The sequence below is a fragment of the Triticum dicoccoides genome, chromosome 5A (assembly GCF_002162155.2).
Source record: "Triticum dicoccoides isolate Atlit2015 ecotype Zavitan chromosome 5A, WEW_v2.0, whole genome shotgun sequence".
Lineage (NCBI taxonomy): Eukaryota > Viridiplantae > Streptophyta > Magnoliopsida > Poales > Poaceae > Triticum > Triticum dicoccoides.
In genome coordinates this window covers 566,756,575-566,771,397 of record NC_041388.1, presented here as the reverse complement: position 1 = coordinate 566,771,397, position 14,823 = coordinate 566,756,575, and the positions used below count along the sequence as shown (strand labels likewise).

General features: G+C 45.3%; 2 protein-coding genes across 2 annotated transcripts; one reads left to right on the top strand and one right to left on the bottom strand.

Moving 5' to 3' along the window:
- Window positions 1-6,130: 6,130 nt before the first annotated feature.
- On the top strand, window positions 6,131-7,410 carry LOC119302880 (uncharacterized protein At2g39795, mitochondrial-like). Its single transcript, XM_037579926.1, has 3 exons — window positions 6,131-6,366; window positions 6,450-6,799; window positions 6,893-7,410. Exons 1-3 carry the CDS (start codon window positions 6,163-6,165, stop codon window positions 7,050-7,052), a joined length of 714 nt encoding a protein of 237 aa, XP_037435823.1. The 5' UTR covers window positions 6,131-6,162; the 3' UTR covers window positions 7,053-7,410.
- An 883-nt stretch (window positions 7,411-8,293) lies between these two features.
- LOC119300010 lies at window positions 8,294-12,034 on the bottom strand. The gene is made up of 3 exons (XM_037577100.1): window positions 11,732-12,034; window positions 8,708-10,905; window positions 8,294-8,610 (listed from the first exon to the last, which is right to left on the bottom strand). The coding sequence occupies exons 2-3, from the start codon at window positions 10,884-10,886 to the stop codon at window positions 8,378-8,380; spliced, it is 2,412 nt and encodes an 803-aa protein (XP_037432997.1). The 5' UTR covers window positions 10,887-10,905; window positions 11,732-12,034; the 3' UTR covers window positions 8,294-8,377.
- Between the last annotated feature and the right edge of the window lie 2,789 nt (window positions 12,035-14,823).

Below are 14,823 nucleotides of genomic sequence, written 5' to 3'. Positions count from 1 at the left end.
TGGTTTAGATCAAATGCACACTACAGCGGGCTCCAAATGAGCCTAGCAGTAGAGGACTCAAAAAAATAAATGATTAATGCTTTGATCTTGTCCAAAGAAAGCACACCCTTTTCAAAAATCCAACTCGGTGTCCGGGCTCATCTGCTCCCGAGCTACAGTAAATTAAAAAAAATACTAGAAAAAATAAAAAATCTGGAATTTTTTTGTATGGAAGATGTTCGTGTGCGTGATGTCCGTACAAAATTTCGTCCCGTTTGGACATCCAAGGAGGTCGCCCCTCCCCAGGTACATGTAGGCTATGGCCCAACATATTTTCGGTCAAAAATTCTATGTTCTAGATGGCTGGGCCTCATGTAGCACAATGGAATGTACGCATCTACTCCTAGCGAGCAAAGGGAGCCAACGATCGATTCGTTCTTTCCTACGTGCACGTCGAAAAAAAAAGGAACATGTTGATCCTTTCTGATTCGTTTCTACTCCCTCTGTTTCTAAATATTCGTTTTTCTAGAGATTTCAACAAGTGACTACATACGGAGCAAAATGAGTGAATCTAAACTTCTAAATATGTCTATATACATCCGTATGTGATAGTTCATTTAAAATCTCTAAAAAGACAAATATTTAGAAACGAAGGGAGTATAAGTTAGTACGTGCATGTCTAAAAAAAAGAAACTGATTGATCCCTTCCTATTCCATCACGCAGCGATTCCCAATTTCTCAGCCGGCGTCGATGCTTCATCTCTTCGCGACTGCGAGTTCCGCACTCCTTTTCCATTTTCTTCTAAATCAATTTTATAGATCAACCGCGGATTTCAATTCCCTGCCTTCCTAGGGGCCGTCGGACCCTGCTTTGCTCTCCATCCGTCCATCAATGATTCGACCATCCGAGGTATATCTTCTACATATTGAGGTTCCTAGTCTCCTAGATGAATAGCTGGCACATCAGCATTGTTCAACATTTGTCAATTGATGCAAATTTTCTTTATTTTCAGCATTGTGTCTTATCCTGTCACCCGTAGGAAAGTATCAATCTGGTAGCAATGAAAGGAAAAGTAAGAAAGCTGTGGATGAATTAGTACAATCACAGTGCAAAAATATTCATATTTTTTTCTAAGAGAGTTCTTTTTTGCAAGATTTTTTCTAAGAGAGTTTGCATAGTTGCCATAGAGGAGGGGCAACAAACTAATGGCAAATCGGAATTTGATCAGCGAGAAGAAAATATCAACACCACCACCACCACCACCACCACCACCACCACCAACAACAACAACAACAACAACAACAACAACAACAACAACAATGTAAGTGGCTCTGAGCATGTAGGTTCATTGGATGTACATGCACAGTCAGCTAGTGATCATGAACAACCAGTTTATACTACTGATGTTTATGAAGAAAATTTTGGGATCATCTTGATAAAAACAACATACATCTTAGTTGAGAAAGTGTCTAAGAGAGAAGACAAAAAATGGCATACCATCTAGACGATGCAGAAAGACGTTTTTCATATGCTCATTATCATAGGAAATTAAGCAGTGGGGAGGAACATAATAAAATAAATGAGTCATTTATTCAAAAGATGCCGACAAAGCTTTTTGCTTCTGTTGTAAGATATTCAAGTCTAGTTAGTAGGAGTTTATTCCAAAAATGTCGACAAAGTTTTTTGCTTCTACTATAAGATCTTCAATCTACCATTAGCAGGAATCAGATATCCTGAGCATATGATGGATTAGGACATTTGTAGGTAATATGTATAAATTATTCGATATATGTACTAGTTTTGGATGCATTTAAATGTTATTGGTAATATTTCATACGTATGCATATTAATTTTTATTGTTATGATGTCTACATTAAAGGCCCCAGGTTTTGGTCTCGCCCCGGGCCCCCAAAATCTCAGGACCGGCCCTGTTGAAGGCCTACATGCCGACATTGTCCGATGACAATTTGGCTGTGTTCGGCAACGTTTGTCCCGCCGGTTCTCCGGCTTGGTGTGTTAGGGCATGTACAATGGTGCTATCTTAGAAGTGCCACGTAGGATAAATGATGAGGTGGAGGAGAGATAACTCATAAGAAAAGGCTTGTCTTCTCTTGAGGGCATGTACAATGGTGCTATCTTAGCAGTGCCACGTAGGATAAATGATGAAGTGGAGGAGAGAGAACTCATAAGAAAAGGTTTGTCTTTTTTTATTTAAGAGAAGACAAGAGATGATCTCTTAGCACAATATGTCTCACCATATTTTTAGGAATTTACTAGTTATTGAAGATAAGGCTAAGAGATGACCCATTATAGACATTTTTCTTTGTCATCTCTAAATTACATGCAAGACTTAAGATAAAATTATCTTATTAACCATTGTACATGCCCTTAAGAGAAGATAATAGATGATCTCTTAGCACAATTTGTCTCATCATATTTTAAGGAATGACAAGTTATTGAAGATAAGGCTAAGATATAACTCATTGCAGACTTACTTTTTTGTCATCTCCAAATTACATGCAAGATTTAAGATAAGACCATCCTATCAACCATTGTGCATGCCCTAACTTCTCCCCTCCAACGCGCCCATAGCACCAGCACAACTCACGCGCGTTTAAGGCTCTCGCGAACCTGCCACCACAGATGCAACACCGGAAGCAGAAAGTCAAAAGGTGCACAAAACATACAAACAACAGGTCAACAATGATCGTCCAGAGAAAGAAAAAAAAAGCAGTACAAAACAGGGACAAAAAACGCTAACACGATAAACGAGAGCAGTCTGGCTTCGGTAGCAGTTGACTTGTGAATTGCTGTGAGTAACGGTTCTATATTACTCCTGCGTGTGGATTCCAAAGCGAATTTTAAACTGTATACACGCTGGGTCGGCAAGCTCGTATTGTTGGTTGCAGGCTGGCGACCACACCGGTGGTGTACGCACAAGCGGACAGAAAGCGGAGGCAACGACGGCGGAAGTGTAGTGATCGATGCAGATGCAGGTTCGGCGGTTTGCGTTTGTTCTTTCCTGGTCCGGCGACTAACTGAGCTTTTATATATCGACCCCCATCATCTGTGCAAGCATAATTGCCCATGGACATTCACATTCGCTTCGTGATCACTGTTGCCAACCTCTTGTTCGGCCACTCCCTGTGGATCGAAGCCATTGTAAGGCCCCTGTCTGACCATTCGCCGGTCGATGACATCGTCATCGTCTTCACCGCGGTGGAGGTCGTCGCCCTGCTCACCGTCACCTTCTCTGTTGGCACGAGCATCGTGCAGATCCGAGTTGCTGTGCTTAACCGAGGGACCCGTCTCCGCACTGCTCTGGTGTGGATCGTCGTTGCCGGAGCAGCTGTCGCTGTGGTGATGGGGTGTCTCGTCGTCACAAGACAAGGGAACTCACACGATAATTACACAGGAGAGACTCCTACTTAGCCAAGATTGAAAAATTGAGTTTAAAAAAAAACGATTGACGAATTGACCTCCTGTAAAGTCCTCATGTTGTCTTTCTCATTTCAAATGTACATTTGAAATGTGTGGCATTCAGATTCAGTGTGTGGAGCGAGAGTGGCCATATCATGTTCTGTTTTTTCATGCCTTCCTCTTTATTTAATTAGGTACAATATAAACGATTGGCCCTTCATAAGTAAATTTGGTCGAAAACTGATATCAGTAGGTTGAACCCATGTAGATGTGCTATGTCCTGGAACCAATACATGTGACAACGTGAGCGCAATATACAAACACGCCATCTACACACCCCAAGATCCGAATCCGATTGACCGCAAGGACTAGTCGTGTTTGCGTTTGCGTTTGTGTTGCGACCTTGTGATGGAGGCTTACCTGTTGCAATCCCGGAACAACTTTTTCTTTTGTGTCTTGCTTGTGTCTTGCTAACAAGTGTGTGTTTTATTTTTAAAGTTGTTATTAGTAAATAGTTTTTCTGCTGAATCTTTCTACTACGGTTTGCATGTTTCTTGGCGGAAAACAGGAGAAGTGCATCGCTACACGCAGTCGCATCTGCACGCAGCGCATCGATGACGTGCACTACGTCGCGATTCGTTGGAGAGCAATATGCACCGTGTTGTTGTATTCGAAGGACCACACACTGTCAGACGAGCTGACACGCTGCTGCAAGAGCACTGTACGTGCGCAAGTGAGAGTACGGAACGTAGAGGGTGTACCCCCCATGACGACGCCAAAGAGCTTGATGGAGAAAAAAAATTATAACTGAAATTATAGGTTGTGCAATTAGCAGGTCTGTGTGCACACTTGGTGCAGTAGAACTATTGTAATCGTGTTGACAACTAATCTTCAATTATTTGCTCTAATTATTCGGGCTATTATGTACTACGTGTACCACCCATCAACGATATTTTTTTTACATTCAGGTGTGCAGAGGCATAATTGGCAATGCCCACTCGGTCAAAAACACATACACCGCCATCGAAATAATAAACTCAATCCTCAACCACGCCCTGCCGCATCGAATTAAAACGCATTACCCACACTGCACGACAGGTCCCTTTGCTCGTCAAAATAGTATCCTAGCCGAGTCCACCAGACCGACGTGTGCATTGTATTTGCTGCTATCAAGCGATATATGTCCACTTTTCTCTTTTTGGCAAATTATATTGCACGGATCACCTCGCGGTGCACGACCGACTAAATAACTACGATTAGCTACCGCTGCGTGCAAGGTGTTCACTCTCATGTAAATAATGACAACTCTATAGTGGTCTCTCGAAGGTTGCTGCCATTTAGGAAACCAATGATTACATCCGGGTTTTTTTTCCATAAAGGAGTATTATCAGCGCGAGGATAGGAGATTGATCTGGCTCCATGCTTTTTTCTCCCTTCTCTATACGTCTAGGCAATACAACTATTTTTATGGCATAAATTAGTTAAAAACAACCGTTGTAACCTCTTTATATTAATCTTTTTATTTCCCAAAACTAACTCTTACCACTAAATGTATGTGGTCTACTTTAGATTCACCATCTGAAAAATTATCTTAAATCTTTGTTTTGTGAAATAATTAACACAACTAATAGTATAACAATAACCACACTTATGTATGTTGAGATAGAGATATGTCATACAATTCTAATATTTATTGTTACAAAAAAATTATGCTAAGTAGGAAAAATAGTTTTTGGTAAATTATTACATTTTAGTAATTCGGTTTGCATTGTTCAAATTATTTTACGATGGATTTCAATGTAATTTTAAGCGGATAAAAAGCTACCATATTGTTCTAAAAATAACTTAGGTATCTGAATGTATTATATGCATTTTATAAGTGCCCATGTTTGTACTAGTCTTAGAATATCTACAGAACTGTAGAAGGTTACCAGTGTGTATAAATCTAACAAAAAAAGATATACACTAGAAATTATATTCCATGTGTTGCTAAAGAATTGCCTGCAATTATTTCGGCCAGACTTAGTTAAATGAACATTAGTATTTTGATTAAAAATATGAGACTTTGAAACTGTAATTTATATATTTTGTTGATTTTGATTTTATTTTAGTTGTAGGATATATATAACTAAATAGTTTTTTAGGCAAATATATAACTAAATAATGAACCCCATTAATCTATTTCTCTCAATATGCATGCATGCCACCTCAACATGCAAGCATGCATGAAAAAAAACACGACGAGCATGCCAACATGCATAGTCAAAGACCCACCTCAATAATTAATTCAGCAAATCATATACTTCCTTCGTTTTTATTTACTCGGCATATTAGGTTTGTCTAAAGTCAAATTTTATATACTTTTAACAAGTTTGTAGAAAATGTATTAACATATACACCACCAAATCAATACCATTGGATTCATCATTGCATATATTTTCACATCATATAATTTTTTTACTGTAAATGTTTATTTTGTTTTCTACAAACTTGGTCAAACTTTCTAAAATTTGACTTCAGTCAAAGCTAATATGCAAAGTAAACAAAAACAGAGGGAGAATATTTTTAATTTTATTAGTCCTCATATGATTAGAATGAATATATTTTTTTAGACCCGTGTGGGGGTGAAACCACAGCTGGGCTAGAATAACAATCTGGGGGCCTGCTGACGCGCCAAATGCGTCAGGGCCTGGCCCATTTCCTAGCGCCGATCGCATCCATTCCCCGGTGCGCTCCTGTCGTCCAGGCAAAGAGTCGAGCACATGGCGCGCGCCCTCCTCCGCCACCGCGGCGCGCTCCCCTCTCTCCTCTCGCCGGCCGCCCCCACGACGCCCAGGCTGGTCCCGTCATTCTCCTCCGCCGCCGCCTCCTCCCTCGCGTCGCTGCGCTCCCCGCTCGACGAACGCCTGCTCCGCCTCCTGAGCTCCGAGATCTCCTACGTCGCCGACCGCCGCCCTCCCCACCAGGTACCGCCCCTCTCCCCCTCACTCCTCGCCCTTTTCTACCGCACGTGATCTCCCCGTCTGATTCGCCCGCCGTCCCCTCGCAGCCGCCGACGGGCTTCAAATCCTTCGCCGTGGAGGACCGCCCGGGGGAGCAGTGGGTGCGCCTCCGCGCCGCCCGCCGAGGCGCCGGGGCCGGGGAGGAGGCCATCAAGATCGACGCCACCTTGTTCGACGGCGTCGCGGAGCTGCCCCCCGACGCGTCCCTCTTCAACCGGGTCGAGGCGCTCGAGCAAGGGCCGCGCCTCCACCTCAGCCTCATCGTCGAGGTGGCCCGCGCCGACCGCGTACTGGGATTCATCTGCTCCGCCTGGCCCGACCAACTCGCCGTCCGCCACGTGCTCACCCTCAGGGGCACCGGCGCCGCCACCGACGACCGCGGTGCCCGCGACTTCACGTACGGTCTAGTTTTGTTCAGTCCATTTTGGCTGTGTACTCTGGTTTCTGTGCTTTCTGAATTTTTTTCGCTGTCACTGATCTCGAGCCGCAGGAAGCTGGAGCCTGCGGAGAGGGAGGCGGTGAAGAAGTTCCTGCAGGAGAGGGAGGTGGATGCCGAGCTTGCGGAGTTCTTGCACGACTACGTTGCGAACAAGGAGAAGATGGAGATGCTCCAGTGGCTGAAGACAGTCGAATCGTTCGTCGAGAAGTAAGCTAAGGAGCTGCAGGCTTATTAGCAGGTCATTTTTTTCATCCTCATACATATGTTCAGAGTTATGGAGATGAATGATACGAGGAGACAATGTTGTGAGTTTGAGAACAAATTGACCTTCAGAAATGAGCCATAAACATTTGAGGAGGTAACAATAACCAACAATCCATCTTCAAGCTGGTTATATTCAAAAAACGACTTAGTCTGGTGGCTGCCTGTGATAAGGTCCGCAAATCGTCTAAATCTAGAGATCAACAATGAAGTTTGTGTTTGCTAGTCTCCACTTCCTGAAGTGTGAAAGGATTGTTCTCGGTGCACGAGTTTTGTTCATCTTTGTGAAATGTTAATATTGGGCTCCCTGAACATTTTGCCTTGCTTTCCCATTCCACGGAGGACACTAAAAGACAGTTAGATTGCGAAAGCTGATATAATTTTGAAAATACAACTACAGTTCCAGTTGGTCAGTTTCTGACACGAAATTCAGGTTCATCTTTTGTCTTAGAAGCACCTCATGTGTTTGTGTAGTTGTACATTCTAGTGTTGTCAGCTCTTTACTTATGGCTTAGGGTGTTTTGGAGGCCGAGCTCCCTTGAGTCTGAAATTCTGAAAAAAATCAAACTTATCAGTTTCTAGAAATTGAGCCAGAGAAACATCCTCATTGGTGGAGAAGGAGAACAAATATGGTATACTATCCTGCAAAATCACCCCACTATCCAAGGCATCTTTCTAGAGCAGAATGGTTTCACCAGAGCCAGGAATACATGTGGCGATCCCCCTGTAGATGTCCAGGAGAACACATTTTTCCACCAAAAGGAGCTGCAGGGATGCAATGCATGCGGGGTCTGATCATAATATTTAAACCACAACATGACCCAAGACATCAGCCTTATGTGTGAATTTATGAATAAACTTCAGAAGAAGAGCTTAATTTTGCACTTTGATGTTTAAAATCCCCAGCCCCCCTTTCTGCTTCGGTCGACATACTAGCTCCCAGGCAGCTAACGAATGAGTACAAGCTTCGCGATCCATAACCTTTCTCCATAAACAATGCCTTCTAGCACGATCAAACAACTCAATCACCTTGGTGGGAAACTTTGAGAACACACATGGCAAATGAAAGGAGAGTTAATGATCTTATTAAGCTGATGAGAGACCAATCTCACACCCGATGCTCCATTGGAAGGCATGAATTCAAATTTATCAAATCATCTGGAACAACACTTCCTAATGAACGAATGATCAAAATCACCCTTCTTAGTTTATTGCAAACAAACAATCGAGCATACCGATTCATCCAATTTGTTACGAAACACAAGTTAGTTATTCTCAGAGTTTAATCCTCTCACATTCCAACACAAAATATTCCATAAGAGTTGACTCCATGAGAAGTTCAGAATTTAAATAGAGTTCTAGTACACAGATAACACAATAATAAACTACAAGGGCACTGAAGAAGATCTTGCGTGAAGAAGAAGCACCATAACATCCACTTGGAGCCTGGAGAAGCTTTGGCGCCGAGAGCTCCTCGGGAGGAATACCACATGCAGTAGAGCCCAGCGCTGTTGAATCACTTGGATATATAAGAGTGGGGGGATCTATGAACTTGTGGCACTTGCATCTCTTAATAAAATTATTAACAGGAGTAACACAACTCACGTATTGGTTTTATTGGTGATGTCTTTGCGCATGTGCTCGGTGTTTGGCGTGCTTCAACATCAACCTGGTGAACACCGGGTGGTACACCAGGCGGTCGGGCTCCTACGTCCGCCTCCGGCTGCTGCATCCATCTGGCAGGGATCTTCCGCTTGCGCGGAGGATTGCTAAGCCCTAAACCCCCTGTCAAGCCCTCAGCAGACGGTGCGTATCTGTCGTACACCATGGCATGCCCTATGATAAGCCAGACGGCATTCATGAACTCTGCTCCGGTGCTTAGCTTCTTGGCGTGGGACTCCTCACCGCAGTGGTGGCTCGCATAGCACAACATCTCCACCCACACGCCGGCGATCACCTCCAGCATGTCAGCAGCGGACAAGTGCCACCTGTTCCCGCGCAGCATCCCGGCGAGCCAGGATCCGTCCGCATAGACCGGCCTGTCACCAACGTCGTCAGCAGCTTCCTCGCCGATGCCGTAAATGTACTCCTGCCTCGAATCGGTCGGGAGCTGCCAGTCGGCTATCTTGTTGATGATCTCCGATCTGGACAGCTTCATGGTGCTTTCCTTGGTGGCCTTCAAATTAACCCACCACACCATATCATAGTACTTCAAGTTCTCCTTGTACCGGCCGGTGCGAACGACTCCGGGCAACAGGTAGGGATGCACCACCATGAGGAACAGCATGTGGTTGGAGAGCACCCTTATGCTGTCCCGGACCTCCTTGTCGGGGTCAGGGTCAGGGCCAGGGCACATGGAGAGGTAGAGATCGGTGGCGATGTGCCACACCATGATGCTACGGTCCAGCTCGGTGTCGTCGGCGATCCGCGTGAGATCCTCGTACATCTCTTTCTCCTTGAGGATCCACCTGCCCCGTGCATTCCTCAGATCATCTATTTTCCTCTTCCTGATCTCTCTCAGCACCAGAGTCTTGATGGCGTCGGAGACGGGGGCGGTGCTCGAGTAGTGCATCTTCTGCCACCGGTCCTTAAGTCCAATCATCTTGGCGATCTTGCCTCTCAGGTGGCCGTCCTTGTTGGCGTCGGTGCAGAGGTCCAGCAGGTTGTACTGCCCAAGCGAGTCCAGGGAGGCACTCCTCCTTGCTCCAACCTTGAGCATTCGGCGGAGGCGCATCACCGTGTCGCAGAGCCAGTGCCATCCCCGGGCATGGTAGGACGCGCACGCCCAGGAAGACCCTGCCGCCCTGAGAGACGACGCGAGCTCCAATGCCATGGCTCCCACGAGCAGGACGTAGGTGACGGCGATGTCAGCCCTGCTGTAGGCGTCCTTGCTGCTGAGCTGAAACAGCACAAACGCGGCGACCATGGAGAGCGGCGCGACAATCCGAATGCACAAGCCATGCCAGGTGTGGAGCACCGCCGCCTTGGTGTAGAGTATGTCGTACAGGAGGGAGAGCTCCATAGCGGCCAGATGGAATACGTAGTTGCCGCCGTTGAGCTGGATGCCTTGCCGCATGACTTCGTACTCAGATTTCTGCATCACCGGGCCATCAGCCAGGAGGCCCTTGCAGAAATTGAGCATGTGGTGTGCCCCCAGCAGGACCTCCTCCGTGTCCAGCCTCTTTGCCCCCTCCCTCCCATGGTAAGGGCCACCGGTGGCCGACGACTTGCCGTCGTCATCGAGGGACTTTTTGATGCTGTCGATGCCGCCGCACTTGAGCGCCCACGTCCTCTCGCCGTACTTGATGCAGCCGGTGACGAACATCAACGCGGCGGCGGTGAGCAACGTCCCAGCCGGGTTCCTGCCGGGCGCGACGAAGAGGTACATGACATAGATGGCGCCGAGCACCTGCCCCGCGAGCGTGAGCAGGTGGCGCAACCAGAGCTGGTTGTCCTGGTAGGCGTAGGCGGTGATGGTGTCCGGCCCGCCAAGGTGGAGCAGCAGGAAGGGAGCCCAGAATGGCACCATCCGCACCTGGTGGTCGGCTGGACCTGGAGGAGACCTGCTCCTGCTCATGGTGATGGACATGTGGCCAAGGGCGTAGATTGCGGTGTAGTCGGCCATCAGGTAGGCCAGCCAGAGGAGGATTCTGAGCACACCCGAGGCTTCTCGACTACGCCGGATCCCTGCGCAGCAGAGGAGGATGGCTTGCAGGGCGAAGCTGAGGATCACCAGTGTCTGGATGTTCCGTTCTTCCCAAAACGATGCTAGCCCTCCGCCCATTGCTCCGCTCCCACTGAAACTGTTGGAGACACATGTAAATCAAATGCAAGTTAAATTGGCCACTGTATATATATCTCTGATGAGAGCAAACTAATGAAATGAGTTACGTCCATTGAGATTTTTTTATTTCATATTTTTTTTACTGTATATATGTGTAATCTCAGAATTTTTCCTTTGTTACCGTACATACTGAGTGTGGACTGAACCTGGCTACACTGCTTCTTTACAAACTGTCGGCCACTGGAAATGTGGTCAGCCTGTGAGTAATGCAAATGCATGCCATGCGGAGAAAAGAACCCCCATGGTTTAAAAAGTCGCAGCAAATGTCCACAAACCAACATGAATGTGACAAAATGATTTGTGCTTTTGTTCACGAAATCACAGCTTTCTATGACAATGAGGATTGCTATTTGTCTTGAAGCATCGGAATATGCTGCTTTTCTTTCTAGGTAAGATTCAACTTTGTAAATCTACTAGAGACAGACAGGTTAACAAAAGAAGAATCACAGAACCTCGGAACTCCTTAGGAGAAGTAGAAATTTACAGCGACAGTGAGCTACTCCCTCCGTTTCAAATTACTCGTCGCAGAAATGGATGTATCTAGAACTAAAATACATCTAGATACATCCATATCTGCGACAAGATAAACTCGTACATTAGGAGATGAGCTTCGTAGATAAACTCGTAGTAGTAGTAGTACGTAGTAAGCTAGTAGCAGAAGATAGATCTCGGGTGGGTGGGTCATTGGGCCACAACCACAACGGAAGAGAGCTAGTAGTAGTAGCGTAGGAAGAGAAGAATGGAGGGGCGCTGATAAGTTGAGGAGACGCTGGTTGGGCCCTCACCTCGAGGTCGGGGCAGCGGCCGGCGGCTGGATTGGCGGCGGCGAGGTGCGGATCCGGCAGGTCCTTCCTCAAGGCAGCGAGCAGCAGTGGCCAGCCGGGGTGGGTGGGGTGGAAGACCAGGACTTGGTTTTTCTTGAAAGAAAGACCAAGACTTGTTGCTGGTCACGGCAGCAGCAGACAGTGTGTCGGGGCGAGCAGGTATACAGCTTTCTTTTCTTTTCTTTTTTTGAGGCAAGAGCATGTATACAGCTGGCTTCTCCTATTTGGCGCGCGCGCTAGCGACCTTTTTTTTAGATAGCGCGTTAGCGACCTAGGCCGTACCCACTCGAGCGCCCGATACTCTGTTTGGCCGGCCCATTTTGGGTTTCTTCCCCATTCGACATGTGCCCGAACCGTTTTTTTTCTTCTTATTATGATTTTTATTTTTAAATTTTATTACATTTTCATTCTTTTTATTTTCTTTTTTCCTTTCTTTTAGAGTTATTTATTTTATTTTTTTCCTTCCAATTTTTTCGAACATCTTTCAGAAAAATTGGACATTTTTTCAAAATTATGAAAATTCATGAACATTTTTTTTATAAATTCGTGAACATTCCTTAAATTTATAAAAAAAATTGAAACCCGTGAACATTTTTAAAATATGTAAATAATTTTTAAAATTCACAAACTTTTTTATGAAATGCATGATCATTTTTTCAATCTGCCAACATTTTTGGAACTGATGGAGTTTTTTGAATTTGGTTACAGTTTTTGAAATTCATGAACATTTTTTGATTTTCTGTGAATATTTTTCTAATTCACGAAATTTTGTTCAAATTCATAAAATCACGAAATTTTGATCATTTTTTCAATATGCATTTTTTCAAAATCATGAACATTTTTTTATATTTTGTGAACATTTTTTAATTTGCGAAATTTCTTCAAATTCATGAACAGCTTTAATATGCAAAAAAATTCAAAATCATGAACATTTTTTTTATTTTCAGAACATTTTTTTTCAAAATCAAAGAACTGTCCGCGCACGCTTGGACACCCGATTGTTGCTCCCACTCGCAGCCTCGCCGTCGTCGTCGAAGCACGACCCACTGCCCATTTGCAGCTTCTCGCCGTCGCTGGTTGCAACATGTCGGCTGGTCGCCGGAGAACCTCCTGGCTCACCCGCCTTGGAACACCAACGCTATAGTCGAGTGGTCGCACAAGAATGCCTCACCAGTCCCAGCAAAATGCCTCGATAGTCACAGGAGAATGCATCATTGGTCACATTAATTACCCTCGCCATCAGTCTAGCAACCCCGAGCACCGCCGACTTGGGTGCGGCTTTTATGCAGCCTAGTTCCAGCACTGTCAACTGCGAGTTCCGGCTTCTCGCACGACCGGTCATAGCACCGTTGCAACATTCCAACGTGATGGTTCCAGCACGAGTGGTCGTCGGTTCTAGCATGCCGCGATTGTCGTTGCAGCATGTAGTGAGTGCAGTTCTAGCTTTGTTGTCCTCCTGTTCCAGCTTTGTTGTCGGCCGATTCCAACAATTTTTCACTGCAGTTGTAGCAAAGATGTTGGCCGGTTCCAGGACAGGGTCACCGCGTCTTCAACACCGGGGTCATTCGTCTCCAGCCGCGCCGATTGCCGATTGTACCATGATGCCTTGTCGGTTCCAGCATGGTGCCTGTTCGGCCAGGAGCTTGGTCATAGGGCATCCCCTTTAGCCACACCATGGGCGTTAATGGGACCCTGTCCTAGCCCTGTGGGGTCGCCGCAGCAGAACCAGATGCGGTAACAACAAAATGGTGTTGGGAAGAATCGCTCGCGCCTGAGTGGACAAGGTTCAACATTGTTGGTAGGCGGGGCCTGCATAGGGGTGGGGGGGGGGGGGCATGGCTCTCACACGCAAGGGCGCACATGGTGCAACAAGGAGCAACGGATCAATGTGGATTGCATGACGCGCACGCTACTTGCGAAGGTTGAGGTCGATCGACCGAACATGGTTGCTTTCTATAATAATAACAGTAACAAATTTCAACTTGGTAAACAAACATCAATGAAACCTTAGTGAATTATGCCATTTTTATACTTAATTAAGAATTCACATGCATCCCACATCAAATAAATAATAGTAATAGACATATCAATTCATATGGATCTCTAACACTTAAATTACATTTAACTGAATTCTAGATGAAAGGCTGATTGGAATCGCCAGGAGATAATATATATGATTATCTTATCTACACTCATCATATATATGATTATCTTATCTACAATCATATACCCCTAAAAAAATCTACAATCATACAAGCAGGGTGTAAGGAAATATACTACGTTTGATACTCTAATAATAATCCTATAACCAGAAGCACCACGAGAAGAAGAATGCAAGAGTTCATGCTATTGCACATATATAAGCACCTCATCCGAGACAAGTGTTGTTCATAACTAGAAACAGTCACCGAATATAGATAAACTAGTAAAAAAAAAGAGTATGCACGTGTGACCTGTTCATACCTTATAATGGATGGACTGAGAACAACTATACATCGAAAGATTTGTCTATCTTATTACTGAGGCATACCTTATCAATACATAATTGAGCTCTAATATATAGAGATTGGTAGACCATCCAGGTCTCTTGCTCTCGCTCTCCTTATTCCTTTCTTGTAGTACAACGCTAAAGTAGCAGAAGAATAAAGAAGCATTGAATTTGGAGGATGCGTTTCTTGCAATCAGAGTAAAGAGTATAAACTAAAGATGGATATGCTTTTCTCAATTCATTGCTTTAGTTTTGAGCGATCTTAGTTGAATGAAGTTGAATGTCCTGGACTATCCAACTGTTCAATTGTTGCCATGTACAATTGCGGACCTAGCCGCCGCCACCTCCTCCTCCACAAAAAGTTAGGGTTTCCGTCTCCCGCCGGCACCACCGTAGGTCCACCTCCTCTCCGGTGGTCCTAGGACCATGGGGGCGCGGTGGATCTCGGCAAGGGCCGGCGGGAGGGCTCCGTTTTTAGTCGTTTCGTTCAGTTTTGCTAAGGTTTGTGTCCTACTTAGGAAGACGAGCCGGCGGCGGCTCCCTGAAGATGAAATAAAGGTCTCCC

Coding starts and splice junctions, on each gene's coding strand:
- LOC119300010 (XM_037577100.1), bottom strand. CDS start 10,886: ATGGGCGGAGGGCTAGCATCGTTTTGGGAAGAACGGAACATCCAGACA. Junction 8,611..8,707: donor ATCACCAATAAAACCAATAC/GTGAGTTGTGTT, acceptor GTGATTCAACAG/CGCTGGGCTCTACTGCATGT.
- LOC119302880 (XM_037579926.1), top strand. CDS start 6,163: ATGGCGCGCGCCCTCCTCCGCCACCGCGGCGCGCTCCCCTCTCTCCTC. Junction 6,367..6,449: donor ACCGCCGCCCTCCCCACCAG/GTACCGCCCCTC, acceptor GTCCCCTCGCAG/CCGCCGACGGGCTTCAAATC. Junction 6,800..6,892: donor CGCGGTGCCCGCGACTTCAC/GTACGGTCTAGT, acceptor CTCGAGCCGCAG/GAAGCTGGAGCCTGCGGAGA.